The sequence below is a fragment of the Pristiophorus japonicus genome, chromosome 10, assembly GCF_044704955.1.
Source record: "Pristiophorus japonicus isolate sPriJap1 chromosome 10, sPriJap1.hap1, whole genome shotgun sequence".
In the NCBI taxonomy this organism is placed as follows: Eukaryota; Metazoa; Chordata; class Chondrichthyes; family Pristiophoridae; genus Pristiophorus; species Pristiophorus japonicus.
The window spans coordinates 25376946-25403769 of NC_091986.1; the positions used below are offsets into that span (position 1 = coordinate 25376946).

Here is a 26824-nt window from a genome sequence, read left to right on the forward strand (position 1 = left end):
TTGTTGTTGAAAACGCAGGAGAACTAGTGCTGCACCAAACTAATGCAATATTTAACCAGGGAATGCTTAGCGCGATTACTGACATTGCTTCGTAGAATAGAGAAGGAAAATTGTTTCAGGTCATTAGTTAAAACTGCTCGTTTAAGTTCAGACGTTTAGCAGTGAATGAAGGAAATTATGTGTTGAATAAGTTTGTGCACATAAACTCCTCTATTTTATCAGTGGCTGCAATACTGACTACATTGGGACTTAAATATCATTTATTTCAATAAATATTTGAGCAGTTATCAAATCAAGTCACCGCAGCACCATTATTAATGCATGGAGTCATCTAATATAGACTACTTTAATGCAGAATCATATTTAACAGTTGTACAAGATATTGACAAAACACAGTCAGAAGATTTTGTGTTGGCGATATGTAGAGCATATTGGGGGTGGAATACTGTTTGTTTTTAAGAATAATTAAGTTTAGGGAGTAGTACACAAACATCTAACTGCAGGTAAAATTCATAACTTGTCATGAGCACTTCTATTAATGTTTAACTGGTTTGCCCCCAGAATTCTAGTGCAGTCACGTCACTAAATGGGAAGTTGGATATTTGAGCACTAATTGATATGTGGGATTGTCCACAGGTTTGGATTGCATTTGAAATTATTTAAAAAAGGCAATGTATCTTCTCCCTCTTTACTTCTTCCCTTGCTCCTCTCTTCCCCAGGCCAAATGATATTATTTGGCCTTGTACTGTGCTGTGCTACCAGTCATGTCACTCTTGACTGTGGTAGGGGAAGAGGAAGGAACATTGATAAATGCAAATAGTAAAGCACTATATTCTTGTCATAAAGGCTACATGTTTCAGCAGCAGGATCTTGTTTCCAGAATGACAGTCTTTGGGTCCATGTCCTGAAGTTAGAATGTAAAATGGAAGAAAAGATGCAATCCAGAAAAAAATAAAATAGAAATAATAAAAATCAGTGCAATACGAATGCCAGCAGCTTTGCAGTTAACACTGGTGGGTCCTTAGTAATCAGCAGCTTGGGCTATTAACCTGTGCCAATATTGAAGGCAAGAGAGGACAAGATTGCAAAAGAGGGAAGGAATCAAATATGTTTAACCTCTGTCACATTCTCTTGTGAAGTAAATATTGGGAAGTAGAAATATTTGCACTGCATTTCACTAACCTTTGGCAACATCATAGTGTAATGTGAACCAAATTTATAAAAGCAAGAAAATCTGCATTGTATCCATATTCTAGTTTAAATTGGCTACAATCAAAAATAATATATGGACAATCTTGCATTTTTAAAGTGTTTAAGCTTGTGTGCATGGAGTGCATTTTTTCAACTAATTTTTTGTTTGCAAATGAAGTGAATTAATTTATTCTAACTTCCTAGAAATTAAACTGTGCATGCATGCATTAAAGCAATCTTTAGTAAAACACACTTAGTAGTAAGAATATCTTAACTCACAAATTGTTCACAAATGGCAGCATACGGGTTAATGGAATCGAGCAACACAAAGGTGTTATTAAGAGAAAGCTAAATACATGGGTTGTACTTACGATTTTCTCGAGCAAGCCACATTTATTCTGGTTTGTTACCAACAATTCAATGGCATGCACACTGGTTAACTGCACTAGGACTTGCTGATATTGGCACTTCTGTATTGCAAGATTAGAGGTGGGTTGTGTTGCATACAGTGCAAAAATTGCAGGTGAAGGTTTACATGATTTGTATTTGAGTTTTGACAAGTAAGTCAAAAGAGAGGTACTAGTTTAGTACATTCAGTGTTGTGCAATCAGATTTTGTTTTATTGCTTTTTTTTAAAAAAATTTAAAATTTCAACAATTTAATTTGAACAAATCATGCGCATTAAAGAATAGCTTTTTTCTGAATATTTATTTTGTGCACATTATTTTCACATTTTGCATTCATCCCTAAGGACATACAAATAAAAGTTGCTTTTTGATGAGGGCATAGATTTAAACTTGAATTTGCCAGTGTAGTACAGCTTTCCTGAAAGAGGAGCAGTGAAATGAACTGCCTTTCTTTGTGTGTAATCTAAACAATAGTTTTTTTTTAAATGATACTTGGATCTTTGCTTAGTTCGCATCATGTCATGCTCCATGCACTAATTGTGACTCTTCGTTAAAGGCCATACAAATGTTGCACACCAAATTCATGTTTATGACTTGCATTCTCTTCAGTTTATTTGAAGCGGGGTGATTTCTTCCTAAAATAATTGATATTGCTATGCTGAAATTATTGGACTGAAAAGTCTTTGTGCCAACAAAATAATTGTATTTCTTTCGCAAGTCTACTCTGGTCTTCCAGCACTCTTCTTCCACTTCTGCACAGGATGTAAGGAAAAAATGTTGTCATCTGATTGGCAGTTCTCCTCTACAGTTTGAAACCTTTCTTTCCATCACAGCCTTTTCTTAACTATTTTATCAAAGCTCCTCTGAATTATTTTTAAGCTCCTAAGCACTCTATCCTGTGTTATTTTCTTCCTCCTAGAATTAACTCAACACACTATCTGCTTATCTAACTAATCAAACTTTTACCCAGTAGCACAAAAATTCTGTCTCTCCCTCAGTTACTATCTTTTTAATACAATCGACAGTCTTATAAAACTGAAGCTTATCATCTAACCCCCTTCTCTTCTCTCCTAACCTTTCTGATCTTTCTGTCCAACACTTGTCTTTAGTCTTTCACCAACGTTTGAGTAAAAATAATTTCCTTTTGGCTAGTCTATGAAGCTGAACTTTTGTTGTCAACCACTAACAATTGAAATTGTTGTGCCACTTAAATCTGTAATGTTCAAAAAGTTTGAATGACAATAGTTTTGGAATACTGATTGAACTCTCTCAACATTTATGGATACAAGTAAAAACAAAATTGTATTTTTCTGTAACTCTCTTTTATTCATTCCTCCTTTCTAATTACTCTTGTTTTCCTTTTTCTTTATAGGGCTCTTGCATATTTTTCTCATCCCTTGCCTGTTTGTCTCTGACTCTCTCTTTTTGCAAGACTCTTCATTGCTGTATCTCCACATGTCTCCTAATCTCTTTAGTTCGTTCTAACCTCTTTCTTTAGTGATGTACTCAATTTCTATTTTACATTTTTTAAAGCCAAGGATACGCAACAAGAAGGTAGTCAACCTGTGCCAGGTTGAAAATGGATACTGGATCATGAGATACTGTCTTGAAGTTGTTTGAGTGCACATGGATGGGAAAGGCAAGGTTTGGAACTGTTGGGGAAATGTGTGACTGGACCTGGGTGGGAAGGAGGAGTGACCCTTGGGATTTGTTCATGCGAAGCAGTGAACAGAAGAGGATGAGTCTGGACGAGTGATCTGGGGCTTGGGAGCATTCCAAGTTAGGCTGTTGGATCGCTTAGTGGAGTTGAGTGCTAGGCCCACAGAGATAAGGAAGATGAGGCCTTGGGCCTCTAGTCTCAGGGGGCTAGTAGAGATTGGAATATAAAGTCTGAATATGCTTGGAGGTGGTGGGGTGCGGGGTGTTGGTTCCCCTGGAGGTCAAGTGCCTGAGCCAATGCAGTGCTGAGGACTAAGCCCTTGGAGTACTATGGACGGACCCAGGTCCCTTGAGAGTGGAGCAGGCCTGTGCAGTGGAAATCTATTTTAGGCATAGGATAGCATAGGTCAGTTTTAAGGTAGGTTTTGTGACTTTTATTTCCTTCCTCCACCCCTTAAAAATTTGTGTTATAGCATTAAATATCAGGAGTATAGAATGGGGTGCTTGGGCTGCTGAAAAATACAACATTTTTCAGAGATGTGATTAGTTTTGATTTAATGATTTCTTTGAAATATTTTGGTTCTCTTTGATAAATGTGAACCTTGAGCTAATCAAAAAACATAATAAGCAGGCGTTGTATCACATGGACCTATTTAGAGTGTTCAATTGCCTTGCACACATCAGACATCTGCTAACTGCAAAACTTGGTTATGTAGGAGATTCTGAGCTGGCAAGAAAAAATTGTTTTGTAAGCTAATAAAATGAAACCAAAATGAAATTTGTATTTAACAGTATTAACTATTTTCAGCCTTTCTCTTCTATTTGCCCTGTTTTATCTCATCCTTGCTTTTGCAGCAATTTTCATCTGCTTTCCCTTATTTGAAGTGGAAGGGCGGATAGGCGATTTGCCACACTAACTTTGGATACCAGTGCTGTCGGTTGCTTATTCTACAGGAAGGGTGTCTTGCCTTGCTTTGCTGCAAGATTGAAAAATGTGTCATCAATTTCTTCAGGTCTGCTGCCTCACTTAGTAAGCCAGTTGAGGACAGATGGAAGTCAAATGTATGGTTGGATTTCAGTGACATCCACTGGCTGGGATTTGGTCCCTTGGCCAGGCATGTAACTTGAACATTTTAATTAGAAACGGACTACTTCTAAATTGGACTCATTGAATGCTTTTGCATAAATATGGCGAATGTTTTAAGTAAATCAGCAAATTTCATCAAAATATCCTGGCATCTTAATTAGGACCCTATCCATGTTTGTCTTAAACTTTGTTGCTTAGATTGTCTTTAATGCTAGCAAAGAAGTCAGAGACATGGCTATCGTATCATGGACTTCTATGACTGTATGCTGCCAGGTAAGTTTAAATGTGGGGATGGTTAATGTTTGGCTTCTCAAATAAAGTATCTTAAAGCTTTTTTAAATGAATGAAAGGTTATAAATGGGTTTTAGAAACCAATCTTGCTAAAGTTGAGTTTGCAATATGCCTTCATATCGACTATGTTGGCATTTAATTTGTACTAAATGACCTTTTGCTCTGTTTTCAGGTTAGATTTTTGTTTCCAGATCTACTGGACACAAACAAGCACAATATAAAAAGTTTATGAATATATGTTATGTTGTCGTCTCCAAGATTGTCATCAAGATATTAGCTACTACCTAATTGAATTTATTGTGAAGTGATGCAATTAACTAGGAAGGAGGTGGTCATGAAATTGTGTTGCTATAAATGCTACAGAATGCTTTTAATCAAAGAAGGTAGCAAGGTGGGTCCAGAGTGGGGTTTGTAGTAGGGTATTCCGTAGAAAGTAGATACAACTTTATAATCAGAAGAATTAATTAGTGAGACTAATACTGTAAGAGTTCAGGATTGGATGCGAATGAAAAGTCTAGGTGATCAGCTGAATTATCAGCAAGGATAAGGATATATATCCCCCCATTTTCATTATAGGCATTGTGCTGGGGATATGGGAGGCATCAGGTTGACATTTTGTATGTCGACCCACCATCAGAACAGAGGTTCGAATGGAGGGGGAAAAGGATCTGTTTTTATTTCCCCCAGTTTCTGTTTTCATTTCTAACTTTCTGCATATGTACGTTTTTTTTTCCATTTTTCAGTTTCCCCCTTTATATGAGCATTTCTCATGCCTTTTCACCATCTTGGCTATTAAGTTCTTTTGTCCTCTTAACATCTTTTTATTGTGTCACTGTGGTGATCTTTTGCACCATCTAACAGTATCCTGTTTTTATAATCTGCTCGCAGGCCATTTTAACCCATTAACCTCCTCTCTGATTGGAGTGACTTTATTTTCTCACCCCTCTTTATTTCCCCAAACCTACTAAAATGTTTGTTTACCTTTCCGTTCTAGCAAAATGTTACATGGAAGACACAAACTTGTCTTCTTTTTACAGATGCTGACAGACCTGCTGTATATTTCCAGCATTGTCTGTTTTTGTTTTGGTTGGGGATATTTTATTGAATAAGTCATTTGAGGTCCTTCAGGATGGCCTCTTCGGTAGACATTGTTAATGATGAACTCTGAAGTCCTCAAAAATGATGACTTAAGCATTGGTTTATGTCAAGGAGTTTGTGAATGTTAGCCGAACTCCAAACTTAATTAAAAATGGTATGAGGTAGTGAAATGTGACATCATCTTTGCATGCGTGTTCATTTGTCAGTAAGTGCTCTCATTTTATTATTGATGGTTATAACTTCCATTACTATTGGTGTTGCAAATCTGGATAGGTAGCTTTACATATGGCAGACAGAATTTTGTACTGAATTACAAAGTATTGGCTACAGCTGGCAGGAAGAGTGTGTTATAATTTTTCTTTTGCTAGGTTGTAATTGTATTGGTTCTAGTGGGATATAAAAGGTCTGTCTCTTGGATTAAATATCTGGATTAGTTTATACCCACATTTTTATTATTGATTTAATGGTGAAAACACCACCAGCACTAGCCATGCTTTGTAATTTTGTTATTTTTTCCAAACGCACTTATCAAATGATTTGGCCAAATTGATGGTTTTTTCCACTGAAACACTTTCACTGATCGTGCAGTAATCTTTGCAAAAGGCAATTTTTTTTTACCCTAAAGTTGATTAACAGACCATTGTTGAGCACGCCGCTACTTTTGAGAAAGCTGCAAACTTGAATCTCAGAACTGCCATATCACTTGAACATTCTTCTAGTTGGAAGAGTTTAGCAGTTCTCATCCTAGGGCTCCTTGATGCTGTGCCACATGGTTCTATTCTGACTCTGGGTGTTCAGATTTGTTTGTTTGCATGTTGACGGCAAAGACAGTTGATCTTCACCCTATAAAACAGATTATATTCTCGTGGTTTGTTGCGTAAATGCTGTTCACGTTGCTTCAACCGTGGGACCTTTAATTTGTGTTCGATGTTGTAAGTCTGGTTTTAAAAATCTAAATTCAAATACTTTAACGCAAAAAATATGTCTGCTTTTGTTTCCAGGAGCCTAAATCCATCACTGATGATTACTTCAGAGAAGTAAATTCACGTCGGTCCCATGAAGTAGTGTTGAAAGAGCAGGAAAAGATGTTCCTGCAAGGCGGACCAGGAGTATATAAGGTAGTGAAGACTGGGCCTTCAGGGCACAACATCAGGAGCTGCCCTAACCTTAGAGGTATCCCCATTGGAATGTTAGTTCTTGGGAACAGAGTCAAGGCATTAGGCGAGGTATGGATTCATGAAAGTGTGTTATTGCAGGTACCAATCAACACATTAGAGCAAATGCTGCAAAACTGATGTCTTCTCAAGCTTTTGCATAATATTATAAGAGGACATCTGGTATTGGTATAATTTCTTCATTAAGAAAATAGGAATTGATGCATTTGGGTGCTGTGACAAATGGTGGAAGTTTTTATACCATGCTTACCAAAGTTGGTGATCTGCAGGTGCACTCTGCTTTTGAGCTGCAAAATCTTTCCTATGATTCAATATGACCTGTTGCTTTGATTTGATTTTCTTTTGTGTATTCTAAACTTCAGAAACTAATTTTCTTTACTGATTATAAATATCACATGTTGATCACTCTATCTTTAAATGGCAGATTAATAAAAAAAAAACACTTCTATTCCTGTGTATTATATAAATTGCTGTAAACATCTCTTATATAGTCTGGTTGCTCCTTTTATAAATTGAAAGCTAAAAATAGGCATCTAAATAATTGTGTTAGAAGCCAGATTTTACTGAAATTACTTGGCAGAATCTGGCACTTTTGTGTATAATTTGAGTGTCAAACTTATTCTAAATTTAGTAGTTGCAGTAAGTGGTAAGTGAAACTGTGAAAACTATTAATTCACACGTTTCAAATCTTGTAGTTACTCTGATCCGATCTTTGCTAACGTAGATCCTTATTATTTCTAACTATGGTATCTAAAAGAGCATTTAAGAATGGTGCTGTACATTGAGAAACAATTCTAATAGACCACACTCTTTAAAATCTATTGGGCTGGAATTTGCTGAAGAATAACAGCATATGAACGACGCATGCTGTTATTAATGTGCAAATTGGCCAGCAATTTGTGACGAGGTGATTTCCCTTAAATTGCGAATCAGCACAAGTTGCTGGACGATTTGCGCCACTCCGTTGTTAACTTCGCGAAAATGACATCTCGCGCTTAACCTCCCCGTAGATTTCATGAAGTTGCCATATTTGCACATTAATTGCCCATTAAACTCACCACAGAACTTTAAGTCTAGTAATTAACCGTGTAAGTACCCTTTTAACAACATAATTGTAAATAACTACCAATCAACCTCTCTGGCCCCGAAAGTGAACATTTAAAAATGTGGAGTCTGCCCTACAGGTAGTGAATTGTTGAAGGAGATTTTAGAAATGTCAACTTTAACATTTTCCTTTTTTTTTCTTTCTTCTTTTGTCCCTCTTTCTATATCTCAATCCAATCTTTCTTTCCCTTTATTTCTTTTTCTGTACCTAATTTGACATTGGATTTACCCTCTTTCACCATCTTTCCTCTGTTTATTTTTGAATCCTTTAATCTAATTGGTTAAGGAGGTACACAATTGGTTCCGTCATTCACCATGGTCCCAGATTCCCAAGATCCCTATTGCCCTCGTTGCCCCGTTATCAGCTCGCACTTCCAGCAACTTGCAGGGCAAAAACATTTTGAGCTGAAGGTTGCAGGAAAAAGTCTCAACTAACCGGGCACAGTGTGAGATGCCCTGCTCCAGCAAATTCTGGCCCATTGTATCTAAGTTCAGAGTAGTCTTTTTAATGGTCAATGGTTTAAAATTTCAAAAATTCAAGAAGCTATCGCAATCCAAATTTATTCAGTATTTTTATTTACATCACATATTGTAATAATTTTTAGGTAATAAGGGTCTTTCCAAGTAATTGCAAGCTATAAAGCTAAGACTTTTAAATTTTAAGATGTAAACTATTTAAACAATCTACGCTCTACAGAGACCCCAATTCTATTGTTAAATATGGAGCGGGACAAAAGTGTCATTTGTATAATAGGTGGCAAACCATGAGGGCACGTGGATCCAGCTTGATAAGAACAGTATGGTGGAATTCTGTGAAAGCGGTGATGGCGAGGCCTGGTCCTTGGCCAGAGACCGAGGTGGTAACCAGTACCTAAGACATGAAGAGGGTAGGTTGCTCACACTTCAATTGATCTCTTCGTGCAGAATAGTTCTGTCTGCAATAGTATTTTCGCAAGCTGTTGAAAGTTGAAAGCTAAAACCTGATTCTTCATTGTGATCCTGCATATAAAGGTATAAGTTGAATCCTACGAGATGACACTTGAAATAGTTATCAAATTGAAATCATTTTCCATCACATGAATCTTTAATTTGAACTTTATGCAATTAAAGCCTTGGGTGTCCCATTTTCATGGGTTTTCTTCCATATGTCGCCCTTGTATTACAGGGATTTTTTTTATTTCTCATGATGGTAACCCCTGTGCACTCCATTTTCAATGGAACTATCAAGTTCCAACCTCATGAATTTTACACCAAGTATTGGCTTCACAATCTGTGTCCCATGTATGAAAATCTTCCCTGTAACCATGTAATGACCAGTGTTTTCCCATGAATGACAGTTTTACAACACACAATGTTGGTCAGAAATTTCAAGTAAACTTGAAACATGACAGGTCAGATATAGCTTGTTTTCCAAAAACTGTTGAATTGAATCTTTATGAAGTGGTGATCCTCTGATCAAGCCCAAAATGATGAGCAAATCTTTCCTTTCCTGATGGGGGGAAAACCAGCCATAAAGTATTAGGAAAATGATTGCCTAAATTCTCTTCCTTCAGGCTCACAATGTCATCAGCATCAATCTTGCATTTAATGCTGGATATGATCAGTGAGCGTATGTAAATGCCAACAAGAAAGAATCTATCCTTGATATAGATTAGATCAAGTACGCTTTGGTAAAAATCAGGTTGGATCAGGGATTCTTGGGTGGAATCTCAATAATGAGGGAAAATTGGGGTGATGAGGTCTATCACCACCTCAAAGTCCTGTCCTGCCATAACTTCGCCCAGAAGAAAATGGTCCCTCCCTATATGTTTTACCTTAGACAGAGATTTTGTAGGATATCCTGTATAAAGAGTGGTTTGATGATTGATGAATTAAAAAACAGTATTTTAGGCCCGCATTCCTTAATGTATCTGTCAAGAGTGGGGGACCAGCCTGAGCAAAGCCAGCAGCAACAGCACAGGAGAGCTGGTCTCCAGTCATCTTGGTTAATCCTTGCCACTGGACCAAGACCTAGCTCTGTCTTGCCCGTGTGGTGACTGGTGTGCAACGGCCACCACACGTTAAAAAAATCAACGCACAGGTGTCTTCCACCCTTCAGGATGTAGTTCAGGACCTGGAATATCAGGTCCTTCATTGAAACACCTGTGAACTTATTCTTTTTTGGCGTGGAAGCAAATCATCCTTGTTTCAAGGGACTGCCTATGATGATGATGATGTCAAGAGTGCAGAATCTTCCATTATTTGGTTGGAAAGAATTGGGTGAAGGCATCAACCACACTAAATTAAATTATTGGAGATAGTGGACTTGAATAATATCTGATCATGGAGTAGGCAGCAGCACCATCCATAGTCGCACCTTGGAAACTGACTCCTGCAGTTAGCAACTTGTCTTCATCTTGGATATTGCCAAAATGGAGGCTGTAAAGTGTGGATTTTTTTTATAGCGAGCACCCTCCAACTTGTCTTGCTGCCTACCAAGTGAAGTGGATATATTGTGTTTACCATCAAATAGTTTCTTTACGAATAGATAAAGATCCTACTGGTTTTACTTTAAGGCTATTATAATTTGGGGGAATCTGATCAAGTCCAGGCCTGCTGTCTTCAGGTGTGTCTCATTGAATAAATATGTTACCGAAGTTATAAATTTGGCCTCAAATTCAGAACTCCTTCCCAATATGAACTCGCCCAGTATACCATTAAAACTATTCCAAAGCTCATCCTAAAATGAAACCTATGCCAAAATCCCGAGGACCCCAAAACATAAACTGGATTACTCCTTTGTTCTGTAATGGCTAGTATTTTCCCCTTTCTCTTCCCCCACCACCCCTCCAGCCACAAGGAATTCTGGATTAAATCTAATGCTGAGACTGGAAAGCTCACGCTGTTAATCTTTGTGCAACTCCAAATATTTGCATAAATATCTTTTTGGGGGGTGGGGGGGTTGGAAATGAAATGTAGTAGAAAACCTATGTTGTAAGACCGTGATTACACTTAATTAATTTTGACCCCAAATGTAAGTGCATCTGAGTTGAGTCGCTTTAGCATCATTTACAATTTTTGCAAAAGCTCTTAAAATAGTTTTCTTTGACAGAACAAGTACTGCTGGATCAGGTACCTCAGACACCTCCTCCCAGTCCTTTCACGGTTCCTGCCTTCAACAGGAGTGTGAGTGGCAACAACTCTCAAGGATTTGACTATAGCCTTGCAAATACCAAAGGTGTGTGAAAATGATTTGTGTATTTCATTGGAGGTAATCCACATACTGTGAATTGTTTTTGCACTGTCATTTGTTGTTACTCACTGGTTGAAGGAACGGTAGCACAGTGATTGTTGCTGGACTAGTAATGCAGAGGTGTGGACATGAGTTTAAATCCCACCATGGCAGCTGGGGAATTAAAATTCAGTTAATAAATCTGGAATAAAAAGCTAGTATCAGTAATGGTGACCCTTACCGGGTCTGGCCTATATGTGACCCCAGACCCACAGCAATGTGATTGACTCTTAACAGCCCCCTGAAATGGCTGAGCAAGCCACTCAGTTAAGAGCAATTACGGATGGGCAATAAATGCTGGCCTTGCCAGCAACGCCTACATCCTGTGAATGAACAAAAAAAAAGTACCTCAACTTGGTTTATTTTACCCAAGTCTGTTACGTGTTTCTATGCTAATTAATTGAAAGCATTTGGATGTTCAGAAATCAAATTTGGAATTTAATCTCTGGTACTTCTCCATTTTGGAATTATTAAATATAGTAGGGGTTTCTGTAACATACTAATAGTGTATACCAAAGTCTCTGAAATAGCTTTTATAAATATTCTTGCTGCTATAAACCCATTCTTTGTAACTCTGAAAGGAAGGGTGTACCATTGTGTAAATCTAAGATTTTTTTAAATAAATCGACAAGCATGTTGAATTAAAGTTTGTTTCTCTTCAGAGATCCATTTCTGTGTTTTTTTTCGTTTTTTTTTTTTAAATAGTTTCTCCGTCACAACAAAATCTTTTTGGCCAGTTGGGTAAACGGGTGACTTTTCTGTAACTGCAACCAGGCAGCTTAAGTGTACAAAGGCGTTTAATATTTTTGCATTTCTCCTTATTGGAGAATGCCTGTGTTTGGCTCATCAAGCTGCAGATCTTGCTGCATGTATGTTTGTAGTTCCTCATGTACCTGACCACTCAATGGTAAAACAGCATACTGTGCTGTCCTTCGGCTTACTCGCTTGTAAACCTTGCAGCACCATGTGAAGTCAGAGCAGTTAATTGGTGGAACGTTTTCACATGCAACCAACATTGCAGCCAATAAAAAGCCAAAAGATTCAGTATCATCGAGGACTTCAGAGCTTTGGAGTATTAAATAAGATCAACTCAATTATTTTAATACAGTTCAAGATTACTATGCAAATGCATGTATGTTTCAGAAATCATTCTCAAGGAGGTTTTTGGTTAATTGTGCTTAAAATGCTTTGATTAGAGCGCTCTCCATTCCACGTTTTTTGTGGGGTGAGGGATTTGGAAAGCATGAAAGGCTTCCGACAGACTTTGAGTGGCATAATGAATGACTGACTACTTACAGATGTTATTAGTATACTTTAAGTACAGTAGAGCCTACACAAGATTAACCATATCTAATGTACACAATCATTTCTATTTGAAGTGTGTTATGGCTGGCATCAAAGTGGATTCCTGTTGTCGCTTATTTGTCAGTCCGTAAATTTTCACTGGGTTCAGATTTAATTTTAATAGCTAGTAAACTTGTTTTTATCTGAAGTGTTTAACACTGAACTGAAATTACCACCGGTGTTTAAAATAAGTTATGCCAATCAGAAAATCTAAGCTCTTGTGTCTAGTTCCACTAAAAAGATAAATAATTAAGTTCATTGCTGTTGAAAATGAAATCTTGCTCTCCCTTCTCTTGGAACAATAAATTAACTGGATTGTGCTTATGGAGTGAGGGCCTTCCTAGTTCCATAGTTGCTGGCAAGGAGCTTTCAGGGTCTCAAAATTTGCCATCATAATTTTCAAAGCAAATGTTGAGGATAATTCAGTGGTGCCTTATTTACATACAAGTACTTCAAGTCACATAGCTAATGTGCTATGTTCAATCATTTCTCATTCACCCCATTGCCTCCATTTTGTATTAAAGCAGCTAAGACTGGTAAATTGACAATAACATTGAATTAACAAGGTTTTTGCTAAATATATTTCAATTTTTCTTTTTTAAAGATGAAGTAACTGCAGACCTTGATTTAGGGTCCTTCACAGAGCCTGGTAAGTGAGGGATATTATGGAATATGTATTTGTTTTTCTGCTTTCGAGTAAAGCTAGGAAGAAATATTACTTTTAACAACTGTAACAAGGTAACATTTGCCATTCTCCTTCCAAATCAAAAATTGTTTCTTTGCTAATTCAATGGAATCTGTTGAACTTCATTTGCCCAGCGACTTTGTAAAATTGGTCGAATACAACACAATGTTCAAAACTCAGCTTGAGATTTAAGTAACTTAGATAATTTAGTTTACAAGATCATTCTTGCAGTATAATTCATTTTGTGTCGCAATAGAAATTCCTTATGCACTCCAAATTTTCATTTGGTTATAGTGGCACATTGTCTAAAATGTTTTCTATTAGTTGACTTGCCGAATGAATGGACTGTAATGCAAAGGTTCTATCTTTGCCTCAAGTTTATGGAAAACATTTTAAAGCACATGATTCAACAAGCTAGTTGTGTATTCATCAAAATTTGATGACCTCAATCATGTGTAAAATATCTGTCAAAATATTTATTAACTTTTTCCATCTTTGCATGCTGCTTTTTTGCCCTATTTAAAATTAAGTTTCCTCATAGATTTTTCCTCCTTCCTAATTCTTGACCATCTTAGCGCCATCTCTGGTCAAATGAGGACCTAATTGACTTACTTCCAGACCAAGTACTGCTCTAAAACTGGCCATTATGAGCTATGCAAGGGCATTCTAGAGTTAACAATAGATGAAATATTTATTTTCTGCTTTCCTCTTTTTAGAGAAACAGTGGGCCTCAGTTTCACACTTCGTCCAGTGTAGTACAGTTTGAGGTTCAAGAGCTGCTAATACCCTGATGGAGCCAGAAAACTAATTGTTTTTCTTCATCCAGCAGTTGGACATCCATTATTTTCCGATCCATTCTAATCCCTAATGTATATTTAGTCCAAAGGTTTCTTGAGGCATCTTCTCCAGGTGTTGAGCATTTTCAAATCCTTCAAAATGCCATCCTGTTTGAGTTATTTTTCAGAAGTGGAGGATGATGGGCCTCTTTCTCACCAACCTTCTTCCTTGTGTACCAGTAAGCACAAGGGGTTTGTGGTAAAGACCAGCCTAATAGATCCCCTCTCAGCCAAAGTACATGGTCTCCGTATACCAACTTCTGAAATGCTTCATGTTTCTCTGTTAAGACTTCCCAGTCATCCTCCTGAATCAGCAGAAGCATGACGAAGCACTTGTCCAAGATAAGTACTTTGCACACTAGAGAACAAGTTTAAGTCACAGATTCTGTGTATCTGTATAATTGCCACCAGTCACATCTTGAGGCTTCCTCCAAAATGACAATGGGGGGAGGGCTAGGTAATGCTCATTGATCAAACTGTCTACACCAGCTGTTCTTAAGCCAGGATTTAACCATAAGTATTTGTGAACAAATACTTTACAAGCGGATCTCCTGCAGCCACCCAGCAGTGTTGCTATTCCTTGAACTCCCAAAGGACCCAGTCTTTTTAAGGACCTGTGGCAGTATACCGCAGCCAGTGCTTGGGCTAGGGAATCAAGGTTACAGTTACATGTACATCTAGCAGGGATTTCCTAAGTAATGCGTCCATTTCCATTGCTCAGGAAGCTCTACACGAGTCATTTTGAAAGCTGAACCAAGGTTGTTGAGCAGTTGGCTTTCCTTTGGTGCTGTAAAGGAAGCCCTCCACTGTAGTCAAATATATCAAGAAAGGAGGAGATTTTACTCCTGGTCTTTTATTGTCTAAAAATAGTCTGAGGTACTCTGTCCAATCCTGGACTTCCACCTACTCTGTGCTTTTCTCTTAAAGTACAAATAATCTTTGCTTCAAATTCTTCAAGTAGTTTGACTGAAGAATGTGTTTGTCAGAATATAACCTCGGATATTTGCTTCAATTTTTGCAATTTACCAGCAGTTTGGGAAATTTTAAAATGCACGATTTGTGCACAATCTTGAAACAACCCATTTTTAATCTAATTTTTGCCTCCCAAGTTATGAACAAGGAATGCCTTTCTGTGGTAGCTGTCCATTTGTGTCTATCCTCATCTATGCTCCTCTCGAGACCTGGCAGAGACCACATTTCAGCGACTAGGTTTTCGCCATGTTTGAGTATTTCATTTCTCAACAATTTGTGGAAATCTCAGTTGAGGCTACAACATGGCCTTGTGTTTTATAGGTGCCTGTTTTGTACCATATCTGGGGATTGTCTTTTCCAGCAGGTCGATTCTAATTTCAGAATGGTGTTCCTCTCTGAGAGGTTGAGGGTGTCAACAATGCTTTACCCATGTGCCCTGGAAATATTTATGTCAACCATTAATGTAATGTCTGACAGAAGGTTCTTCAAACCTCTGGTGAGACATTTTCTCCAAGTAGATACAAAACTGATTTGGAATTTCAGTGACAGCTGATTAGACGTGGACACAGCCTTGGGGGTAAAAATAGTAGCAGAGTTCCATAGGGCCCAAATTTCCCCATGAGTTGCACTGTTTTTTTTGGTGTAACTTGATTTTTCTGGTGTATCTTTTTAGTTGCAAATATGGGCATTTAATTTGCACCAGTGTAAGTGAGTTTGTTAGGTCAGTTTTTTTTTCAAAAGGGGGCGTTCCCAGCCACTTACACTATTTATGCCAATTTGGCCAGACAAAAGTTGTACTAAACTAACTTAGGGCAGTGTATGTGTCCACTTTTGTCCACACAGAAAGACCTTACTTACAGTTAAGGAATCGGCACAAGTAACTACATTTAAAACACCACCAAGCACCAAACAAAGCACAATAAGTAATAAGCAATTAATTAACAAATAAAATAGAAGGAACCCTGCCCTTAAAGCACCAAGACCAAAGTAATAAGCAATCAATAAATAACAATTCAAAAAAAATAGAAGGAACCATTCACCTAAAGCACCAAATAGAAGTCCTACCTTAGGGAACGCAGTGGGCCAGGGCGGCGACGACGACGACGACCATCACGACCATCACCACGGGGCCCCCCCCCCAGGTCAAGGCCCCATCCTGATCGTCTTAGTGTGGCTAATCAGTACATCCCCTAATCCAAGGCTGAAGGGGATCAAATCGTCTTTTGACATGAAGGGAAGAAAACAATCAGATGACACAGCCTGCAGAGCACACTATGGCCACCGATGAGGGATCCCATTCGGCCAGGGCTAGGGACGGCGTGCTCCCAAACAGTCTGCAGCGCGCGTTTGCAGAAACGGCCTGCTGCGCGCATGTGCAGTGGTCCCGGCACTGTTTTCAGCGCCGGGACCTGGCTCCGCCCCCAATCCATTGGGCCACGCTGCGCCACGGCGGAGGAGAGGCTGGGGAGCAGCCAAAATACGGAGGTCTTTTTTCGGCGCGCTTGGAGGCAGACAAAAGCGGCGCAGCTCGAATGAGGGCGCCAGAAAAACAGGTTAGGGGAATTTGGACCCATTGATCGGGAATCACTAGTCAAATCCCTGTTAACGTTTTGGAGCACAGATTGAAATATATATTTCTTTTGATTCAGATGTTGGAACCCTGCAAAGTAGATATTCTGCATATTTTAATTTGGCTCTCTTGTGGTTAAATTCTCATTACAATTTTCATCAAAAGTTTGGAAAGGCTTTGGATCAGTCATCAATTTCGTATGTCCAAGCATGGTTATTTTTGCATTGTTTGTCAACCAAGGTCTGAGGTTTTGCATTGGACAAAAAATCTGCAGTTTTTCATTGACTTTAGATAATACAATTCAAAACGTCTCAATCTTGGTACAGGTCCTACTAATAACTAAGGAAAGTAAGTGCATTTCTGCCAGCATACAGTCTCGAGAGATGCCTAAAAAGCAAACTTATTTTTATTTCATTAGCACCTGGCACATGAGAACATTCCAAAGCACTTCACCGCCAACTAATTCGTTTTGAAGTGCTGTCACTTGTTTTTAGGCAAGCAAAGCAGCCAAGTTGCGTGTAACAAGGTCTCAATCAGAATTGAGATGAACGATCAGTTAATCTGTAGTGTTGGTGTTGGTTGAGGGATCAATGTTGGCCAGGGCACCAGGAGAAAGCCATGCTCCTCTTCTTCAAAAAAGATGCCATGGAATCTTTCATCCACCTGATAAGGCAGGCGGAGCCTCGTCTAGTGTTTGATTTGAATGATGCGCCCTCCTACAATGCAGCGCTCCTTTAGTACTGCCATTGAAGTGTCAGCTAAGATCATGTGCTCAAGTACTGGAGTGAGCTTGGATGAGAGTGCCATAGCTGAGACAAGCTGATACGAACATAGTTTGTTGCCCGCTATTCAGTAAGGATTGTCATGAATGCTTAAAGCACTGGAAAAGATAAGATGGTATAACTCGAAATGCATCAGCACAAGAATATCAAGAACTCTGAGTCATGTAGGGAGCCCTCACAGAGCCAGACAAGAATAGCAAGGACCTTGAAAGAAGCTGGCTTTTGTCCAACAATCACGACTCCTCTGATATTAGCGCGATTGTCAGAAGGGGGAATCACATCTGAAACTTGATAAACAAAGTAGATCCTGTTAATGAAAATAGCTACTGAGGAGACTTGAGAAAAGATTAGCCTCTGTTTTACAATCACTCTAAGGCTTGAAGGGGAAAAAAATTGCAGGGCTATGGGGAAAGGGCAGGAGAGTGGGACTAGCTGAAGTGCTCTTACAGAGCCAAATGGCGGCCTCCTGTGCTGTAACCATTCGATGATTCTCATTTTTGAATGGCCAAATGTGCACCTAGTACTTTTGATGGTAGATGTGCAAAAGTTCTGTTTATGAGCTCATAAATAAAGATCCTTTAGGCTAGGAACACGGTGCTTTGCTCCTGTTATTTTCACCCCAAAAGAGCAGAATGAGTAAAACCCATGATGGCTTTTATCCAGTATAAAAGTTTCAAGACAAAGTTCAGCGATGGTAATTGAAGTCAAAAATGTTACTAATTGTGAGTGTATATATTTGGAAAGGTAGTCTTCTAGATTTATGGGAATTGTATTATTAATTACTATAACGTAATCTCTTAGATTTTAGAAATGATTGCCCACGTATCCTAGTCATAAAGAATTGTTAGCTAAATGCTTTAAAAACAGTTAAACAACATGTGTTTTTAACTTGCTGGATAACTGTGTGGTGACATGAAAAATATAATAGGCTGTGTACCCCAGTTTCATGTTCTTCCGACTTTCATGCCAATATATCATTGGAAGGTGTCAATTGAGGGAGTTAAGGAGCCAAACATAGTCTTACATAATTTTGCCTGCTACAGGTGACCAGCTGAGTGCCATACTGAATGCCATTCAGTCACAGCCTTTCCTCCCAGCTTCTAGCGTCTTTGGTCAAGCTGCAAAGCCCTCCTCTTCCCTTGTTCACAGCCCATTTGTGTTTGGACAGCCCCTTTCCTTGCCGCAGTCTCAACCACAGCTTCTGAGTAAGTCTGTCTGTCTCACCTGCCTAACATATTCCATCCTGTGGCTTTACTGTTGTACTTCTATATACCCTCTTCCATCAGTAGAACACTAGTAAATTAATTTTATACATCAATTTTGAAGCATGTGTCTTTTGATGCAGATTTTACAGCATTATGTTACTTGATGGTAACTTGTGCAGGCTGGGATGCTCATTATTTTCAAAGTTTAAAAAAAAAATATACAATAAAGAAAAAATATTTGGTTCCATTGCATTAGCACTGACAAAACACTAAAATGTGGTGAATTGTCAGTTAAAATCAGAAACAAAACTTCATTTTAGTTCTTTTGCAAGCATACAGCTGACTAAGTCTGTGCTTTACATGTAAATATATCTGTAAACAGCTTCTTTGCTTATTCTTGCTGCTGTAACATTTCTGTCATTGAATCTCTGCTGCTTATTTGCCACTGTCTTCCTCTGTAGACACTTCACCACGCAGCCTTGCTTCACGTGAGCGCTCATACAAAAGTAATAGTTCCGCAGGGCCTGGGTCAGGTGTCTGCTCTGTATCTCTGAAGTCAAAGGGTGGGTATGCATGCAGCGATTTAAAAAAAAAAAATCTGATTATATGAATATTGGACTCCTGCAGAGGATTACAGTGCTGCTTTTGCTCTTGCTTATCGATTCATGTTGAAATTTGTTTCTTTTACATTTTTGCACATTCAGTGACCAATATTTTGATAATCTTGCAATACAGAATCATTTATTGCTTCTTATACTGGACCCTGTTAATACTTTTGAAATTGAACTTTTCCCTAGCTTACATTGCAGAAATAAACAGTATTTTCATGAAACTCTGGAGTCTCTGGAGGGTGGGGTTCTAGATTTAAAAATTGCTTTGGAGTTTGTGAACATTAATTATCTCTCTTTTAGAAAAGTCTGGGGGCAAGCCAATGATGGCTTGTTGAATAAGTTGTAGGCTTAAATACGGTATTATATACTGCAAAATCCTATTTCTTCTACAATTAAAGTTGCAGGCCTATTTACCCATTTTGTAAGCTAGTTATGGAAAACCAATATTACAATAGCCTAACCATAGCAATTTGGTTCTTTTATGTAAAGTTATACAAAATGAGGACTTTAATTGTGAAGCTTTTAACCAAAAGCTCGAAGCTTCATTCAATGTTTATGTTTCCAAGGATCAACAGGGAGGAAAGAGAGGAGTGCTTGATGCAGTTTTCACCTTCAACTTTAAAAATGTTTGTTCTGCCGGTGTTCATTTTTTTTTTAAATGCCAACGTGTTCTGGGTAACATTGCAAAGGAAAATCAAACTGCAATTTTGTGATTAGGTTTATTTGGAAATGATATGAAAAGAGTAGTGTTGAAAAAATATACTTACTAGTGATGCAAATGTTGTTCTGACTTTTTTGGATGTTCAGCTTAGCATTCATAGAAGCAGCTTTGGTGATTTATTTTTTCCATTATAATGTACTTTGTGACGTCCTGAGGTCATGAAATGCACCATATAAATGCAAATTTTTCTTAATGACTACACCCCTTTAGTAGTGGTCTTTTGCTAATGTAGTCTTGCACCAAAAGAACAGCTATTTATTTGAGAAGTATGGACTGAGATTTTGTCACGTTTTCATAAAATAAAACAGAATTTTTTTTTAAAATCACTTGCTCGTCAAATGTTACAAGGCAGTAAGACCTGAGTGCAAATTGCATTATGCAGTGACACTAATGCTCGTTGGTGGACAGTGACAAACCCATGGCTCAGAAACAGCTGAATTCCACAAAGGCTCTAATCTAATCTCAGTTGAAAGTTATTTATAGGATATTTGGGATCAATACTGCTGTGTACTTAGCCAGAACTGCAGTTTCAAAACTAGTATTTAAAAAAAAAAAATGTTCACGCTAAGATAAAGTATTTAAACTCCTTCCTTCTATGTTTTGCCTAAAAAGAACTATTGTAGGAAAGGAGGGAAGCTACCGATACATTAAATTTACTTGTTTAAAAATACCATATTTAAAGAGTATTACTGGAATTCCATCTACATTTGCAGTTGGACAATGGATCCTATATTGAAATAGGCTGTTTTTGTTCTAAAGGTAATGTCTTGAATGACCTGTTTCTCCAAAATGATTTTCAGGTGATAAAGGAAACATTGTAGTATCTGGAAACTTTGATTTGTCCTGCAAACACAAAACTGAAAATCGATTGCAAAAAATTGAAGGTCGGATCAGCAAGGCTGCTGCAGAACAAACCAAGACAAAAAATGCAGAAAATCTATCTGCAAGTGAATCTCTCGTGCTTAAATCAGATGCTGCCAAATTGAGATCAGACTCTCATAGTAGATCCCTTTCCCCAAATCATAACACATTACAGTCACTAAAAACCGATGAGAAGACCACTGCTGGACAGAGGGCAGAGTCACCAACACCAGGGTCACGGTCAGCATTGCCAAAGCAGAAGGTATCTGGGAAAGGGAGCCCAGCAAGTCCTAATTCTCCAAGGCCATCTTCTCCACATGAGAGAAACTTAACTCATAAAGCCAACACATCAGCAAAAATTAGATTGGATCCACCACGGGAGAGATCAAAATCTGATTCGTATACTTTGGACCCAGATACAGTTCGTAAGAAAAAGGTTCCTCTGACTGAGCCTCTACGAGGGCGGTCAACTTCACCTAAACCAAAATTACTGCCCAAGGAGGCAAAAACTGCTGCCAACACAGAGAACAGAGCGCCGTCGCCCCAGGTGGTGCAAGAAAATCTCCACAGTGAGATAGTTGCTATTTGTACATCTAGTACTCTAACAACAACCACTAATTCAGATGCAGTCTCTGAAAAGATAGCTGAAATACAAAACTCTGAAGACTCCTCTCCAAAGGTCCATTTCAGCATTGGAAAAGCCCCACCCAAAGAAGAACAAGAAACTAGATCGTCCCCTAAGATGAGTCGTAAGAGTACTGGTAGGCACACTAGACCGAAGAAGGAAAAAATTGGAACCATTTTCAAGGAGGAGGGTAATTCATCTGTTGAGCCACCAAAACAAGCAATGTCCCCTTCTGTCGCAGAATGTGCCCGTGCAGTGTTTGCAGCTTTCTTATGGCATGAAGGGATTGTCCACGATGCAATGGCGTGTTCATCGTTCTTGAAGTTCAATCCTGACCTCAGTAAAGAACATGCACCAATGAGAAGCAGCATTCACAGCCAACAAGGTCTAGAGGAAAGAGAGATTAAGCTAAAGAATAGGCATTCTTTGGAAATATCATCAGCTCTAAATATGTTTAATATTTCTCCTCATGGTCCAGACATATCTAAAATGGGTAGCATTAATAAAAACAAGGTGCTTTCAATGCTCAAAGAACCACCACTGCCTGAGAAAAATGAAGATGGAAAGGTGGATTCAACAACCTATGAACCTTCGAGCCATCATTCTATGAAGAGTAGGTCCCCTTTGCCTCTTACTTTACAGCACCTTGTTGCCTTTTGGGAAGATATCTCAATGGCAACCATAAAAGCAGCCACTCAGAACATGATCTTTCCTAGCCCTGGGTCAAGCGCTATATTGAAGAAAAAAGAGAATGAAAAAGATAACAAAAAGAGTAAGAAAGAAAAGAAGAAAAAAGACAAAGCAGAAGCAAGACCAAGAGGAAATCTTTTTGGAGAAATGGCACAGCTTGCAATGGGAGGCCCCGAGAAAGACACTATATGTGAGCTGTGTGGTGAATCTCATCAGTATCCAGTAACATATCACATGAGACAAGTTCATCCAGGTAACTATCTTATTTGTTAGTAAATCAGTTAAAAAGCTCATAAGTATATTTTTATTTATCTTCACAGTGTAGTCATATTAATACACCTTTGTTTTTAGGATTCAATTCAAAAGACTGCTGAATTTTAAATGAGCAAACCAGCAATTTGTGTCGAGCAACACTGTTTTTGATCTTTGTAGATTAGTAGTTATCAATAAGTTTCAAGACTGTGATTCAGTCAGTGTGTAAACTGCTTGAGCTTCACTACTGCAGTTTAGGATGTTTAGATAGAGCTCTAACCTTAAATTCAGTGGGAGCTCTTGGTTGTGTTTTTTATTTTCAACTAGTTTTATTTCTGGCATCTCTCTATTCTTGCCATTTTGAAGATACTGATTCTTGCTGACATGCTTCTACAAGTGCAGGCAGCCCTCTGGTAACTCATGCAAGCAATGGACATTGAGGCCTCGATTTAACCCCCCACCTGATAGACGGGAGAGGGGTGGTTAAAATATCAGGATTGGGCAACCCAACCCCATTCCTGCTCTGTACATTTTAAAGTGCAGGAATCACTCCCGCAAAAGGCAGGCAGGGGCCTAATTAACATACCAAGCTTGTAGCCTGATGACATCATCGGTGCTGTGACTTAAATTTAAATGAGTGAGGGGAAGGCCCGAACTGAGAGATTCCTGGCAGCTGATCCAAGGTGGGAGCGGCCGGCTCCCCAAGGTCAGAGGCTCTTTTAGCGCTCTTTGAGGGCCAGGAGGAGCAGGAGTGCTCCCCCCAAGCCCCTCAAAAAAGCCTTCGGCCTCCTCCAGCCCTCCGGGTTGCCAGCCTTCCCCCAGTACTCCCCATTGTGGCCCAGAGCTGATACGTCCTTCCCAGTGCCGGAGTCCGTCACCACGGGTCACTGGCTGTGACCTCCTGCCGCTAATGTTCCCTCCTGCCCGCTGGTTCTTTGGCCGATACCGGCCTCCCCTTCTCTCCATGAATATCAGGGCCCCAAGAGTCATTGATAATATCAGCCATGCAAGAGTAGGCATCACAGCTGAGCCTGATCTTGTCTTCACTTGACCTCCATAGATGCACACTTTAGGGCAATCAGCAGCAGAAATCATTGGCAACTCTTCCCACCCACCTCAAAACCTGTTGGCAATTAAATAATATGCAGTGACCACATTGCTTTCGTGGCTCAGATTGAGAGACTGAACGTTGGCTAGGATTTACATTTGTTTGAAGTCTACTTTATTCGAATGTCTATTGTTGTGCTCATCACTAATTCTATATAGATATTTGAATTGCCATTAAATTTGTTACTCAAAGGATATCAAGTTAAATCAATTTTTTTTCATCTATAAAGACTGTACTAAAGATTTTTTTTTGCTAAAGGCTGTGGTCGCTATGCTGGAGGACAGGGCTATAATAGCATTGGTCACTTCTGTGGCGGATGGGCAGGGAACTGTGGCGATGGTGGTGTTGGAGGAAGCACCTGGTACCTTGTATGTGACCGTTGCAGAGAAAAATATCTCCGGGAGAAACAAGCTGCAGCTCGTGAAAAGGTGTGTATCCCTTTATACCATACGTGTGATAACATTAACTTCTGTACATAGTAAAGGTGATCTGAGCAGCTCACTGAAAAATATCCCACCGTGCTACTTCAGACTGCGTAGCTCGAGTCCCACATGGATTCTGAGTTTCAAGTCATGGGTAGAATTTGTCCAGTGTTTTCTTTTGGTAAGAGGTTGCTGTCAGTGTTTTGGGGAGCATTGTAATCCTGTGATTCTCAGGCACTATATATCTCTGGTATTACTGTTTTTAAACAATTTTATGGATATGTAATGAGACTGGTGTTCATAACATTTTATATATGATCCAAGTTTGTCATTCAACTGCCTAATAAATTTTTTAAAATATTGTGCTCACCAAGTTACTCTTCAAATCAAATAGCTTAAGATCAGTTTCTTAACGGGTACAAATCTTTGAACCTGTGTTATTTGTGGAAAAGTTAGTTTCCAACAAGGGTATATTCTATATCAATCTGTCTCTGCTGCGGCTATCCATATTGTAAGTGGAACACTTCCCTTTATGGACTTCCAGGTCAGCCCAAGGGAAGCTAGATTTCGGAGTAGGACTCTTTCGACTTTGCCACAACAACATGCCTCAAATCCATCCTCACGAGCACTTCATGCTCACCAGAATGAACAGTATGCATTTTTGCCATTCATCGACAATTCTTACTGCTTTTCTGAGTGAACTTGGCAAATTAATGCCGATTTATGCTCGATGAAGAACTGGTTTGAGATTGTGCAATTTCATGTAAGATTTTTGCAGCCAATGGAAAAAAGGCAAGCTTTCATTCCATCTGTCCAGGCTACATCCGACTGAAGTAAAATCTCATTGTGCTCTCAAACCAACCCTCCTCCAATAAATCAAAAAGCAAAATACCTGCAATTAAAACAGAAACTGCGGGGAAACTTTAGCAAGACATTAGCTCTGATGCCTCCTTCTCCAATATTCTGTCTAATAAATCTAAATAATTAGCAGAACATAAAGTCTTCACCACCATGCGGCTAAACTTTAGCAAAGTAAAGCTGAAATTGGTTACGGTGCCAACACCAGTATTACTCCGGATTCTCTTCAGTGTGTTCAGACAAGAAACACTGAAGCATTTATGTGCTGCACGATTGACATGCCATTGTTTTGGGAAGAGATTTTCTTAAGAAAGTTAAAAGAATGAGTTGTATGAATGAATGAGAATTCAAATTTGGGTATAATTGATATTTATGATTGAGATTCTTGCTTGGGCACACAGTAATTTGCCATTTAAAAAAAAAGAGACGCAACTTGGTACAGATTCTGCAATCATACCAAACTATAATGCGTGCTTGGTGTCTGAACCTATTTTATATTTTTCAGTTTGTACTGGCACCTTATATACTAAATGTTTGATGGGGAATTAAAGTACTGCTTATGCTATGAAGAGTAAAATTGTATTTTCTGCACACTGCTGTTTTTATTTTTGAACACACCATATATTACTGTCAGCTTGTGGCACTGTAATGAACATAATCCAAAAGATGGAACTATTCAAATCATTGGGAGTAGTTTGAAGAAAAGCTGGTGCTCTACCTTTTATTACTAGTAAATGCTAATTGTGCTCTTGCATGAACTCTGCAGTCTGATTTAAAGCATGCTTCTTGCAGAACATCAGTTGTTGGAACCTGTTGCTATTAAAAGTAAAATGTAGATGTTTCTATTGGCACTCTAATTTTTACATTGATCAAGACCTAAAAAAATAAAATAACTTCGATTTCTGCCTTAGTGATTTTATTTTTAATGCCTAACATGGATTATGCTTTTTATCCTTCTGTTTTTTTTTTAATAATTCTCTTTCTTTTTAATTTTAAAAAAGGCACCCTGTCAATGTTGGTACTTTTCTTTTTCAGGTTAAACAAGCCAGAAAAAAGCCTGTGCAGGTGAAGACCCCACGAGCCTTGCCCTCCATGGAAGCTCATCAAGTGATTAAAGCAAACGCTATGTTCTTGCTATCGCTGAGTAGTGCAGCAGAACCAAATATTCTCTGTTACCATACCCCAAGGCATTTTCATTCACATCTTCCAAGTCTGAAAGAGGGCATCTCTGATGAGATGCCCAATAAATATCCATGCCTTTATCTACAGACCCTTGCAAGGTACAGTATAACAGATTTGCTCAAAAGTGAGGGTTCCTTTATAACAAAAATCTGATGAGATTTCATTGTCGATATCCCATTGTACAAAAACAAATTAAGCCATTTTGCATTACAAATATAAATGTTTTAATGTAACTTTGACCATTGTACCAGTTCAGATTAGTTGGTAGCACTCGTGTCTCTGAGTCAGAAGCTTGTTGTGTTCAAGACATCGTAAGTGCACACACAATCTAGGCTGACACTTCAGAACAGTGCTGAAGCAATACTATATTATCTGGGGTGAATTATTAAACTGAGGTACCACATGCCTGTTGAATTGAGTATTAAAGATGCATGGCACTATTGAAAAATGCTCATCTCTCGCCCGTTATCACCCCCAAAAAATTAGATTAATCATTTACCTCATTATGGTTTGAGGAACAATCCTGGTGCAGAATGGCTTCTATATATCCGTGCATTTGTAAGCTGCGAAGTGTTAGCGTATCCATTTACATCATGCAAACTGATCTGCCAAAGTCTTAGTTACTGGCCTGCAGCTTTTCCTTTAATTATTTTTATGCCCTTGTCCTTCCAACCTGTCGCAGTTCGCTCCTGCAGGCTAGTGTATCCCCACACCTCCGTTACTTCACCCAATTGATGTCTTGGTATTGAGTAGGGACCAGCAAGTCTGGTAAGGATGAAGTAGAGTTTGTTGAAGTGGGAGAGGTGGAAATAATACC

General features: G+C 38.7%; 1 protein-coding gene across 8 annotated transcripts in view; it reads left to right on the forward strand.

Moving 5' to 3' along the window:
• mycbp2 (MYC binding protein 2) overlaps positions 1-26824 on the forward strand; it is a 196305-nt gene that overhangs the window by 130636 nt on the left and 38845 nt on the right. For 6 of the 8 annotated variants that reach the window (XM_070891705.1, XM_070891708.1, XM_070891711.1 and 3 more), the window contains 8 exons: positions 6735-6959; positions 8767-8899; positions 11104-11229; positions 13232-13276; positions 18516-18677; positions 20810-22438; positions 23804-23973; positions 25861-26105. In XM_070891705.1, coding sequence (XP_070747806.1) covers positions 6735-6959; positions 8767-8899; positions 11104-11229; positions 13232-13276; positions 18516-18677; positions 20810-22438; positions 23804-23973; positions 25861-26105 — 2735 coding nt within the window. The remainder of the gene's footprint in view (positions 1-6734; positions 6960-8766; positions 8900-11103; positions 11230-13231; positions 13277-18515; positions 18678-20809; positions 22439-23803; positions 23974-25860; positions 26106-26824) is intronic. The other 2 variants (XM_070891710.1, XM_070891712.1) reach the window with 2 other exon arrangements.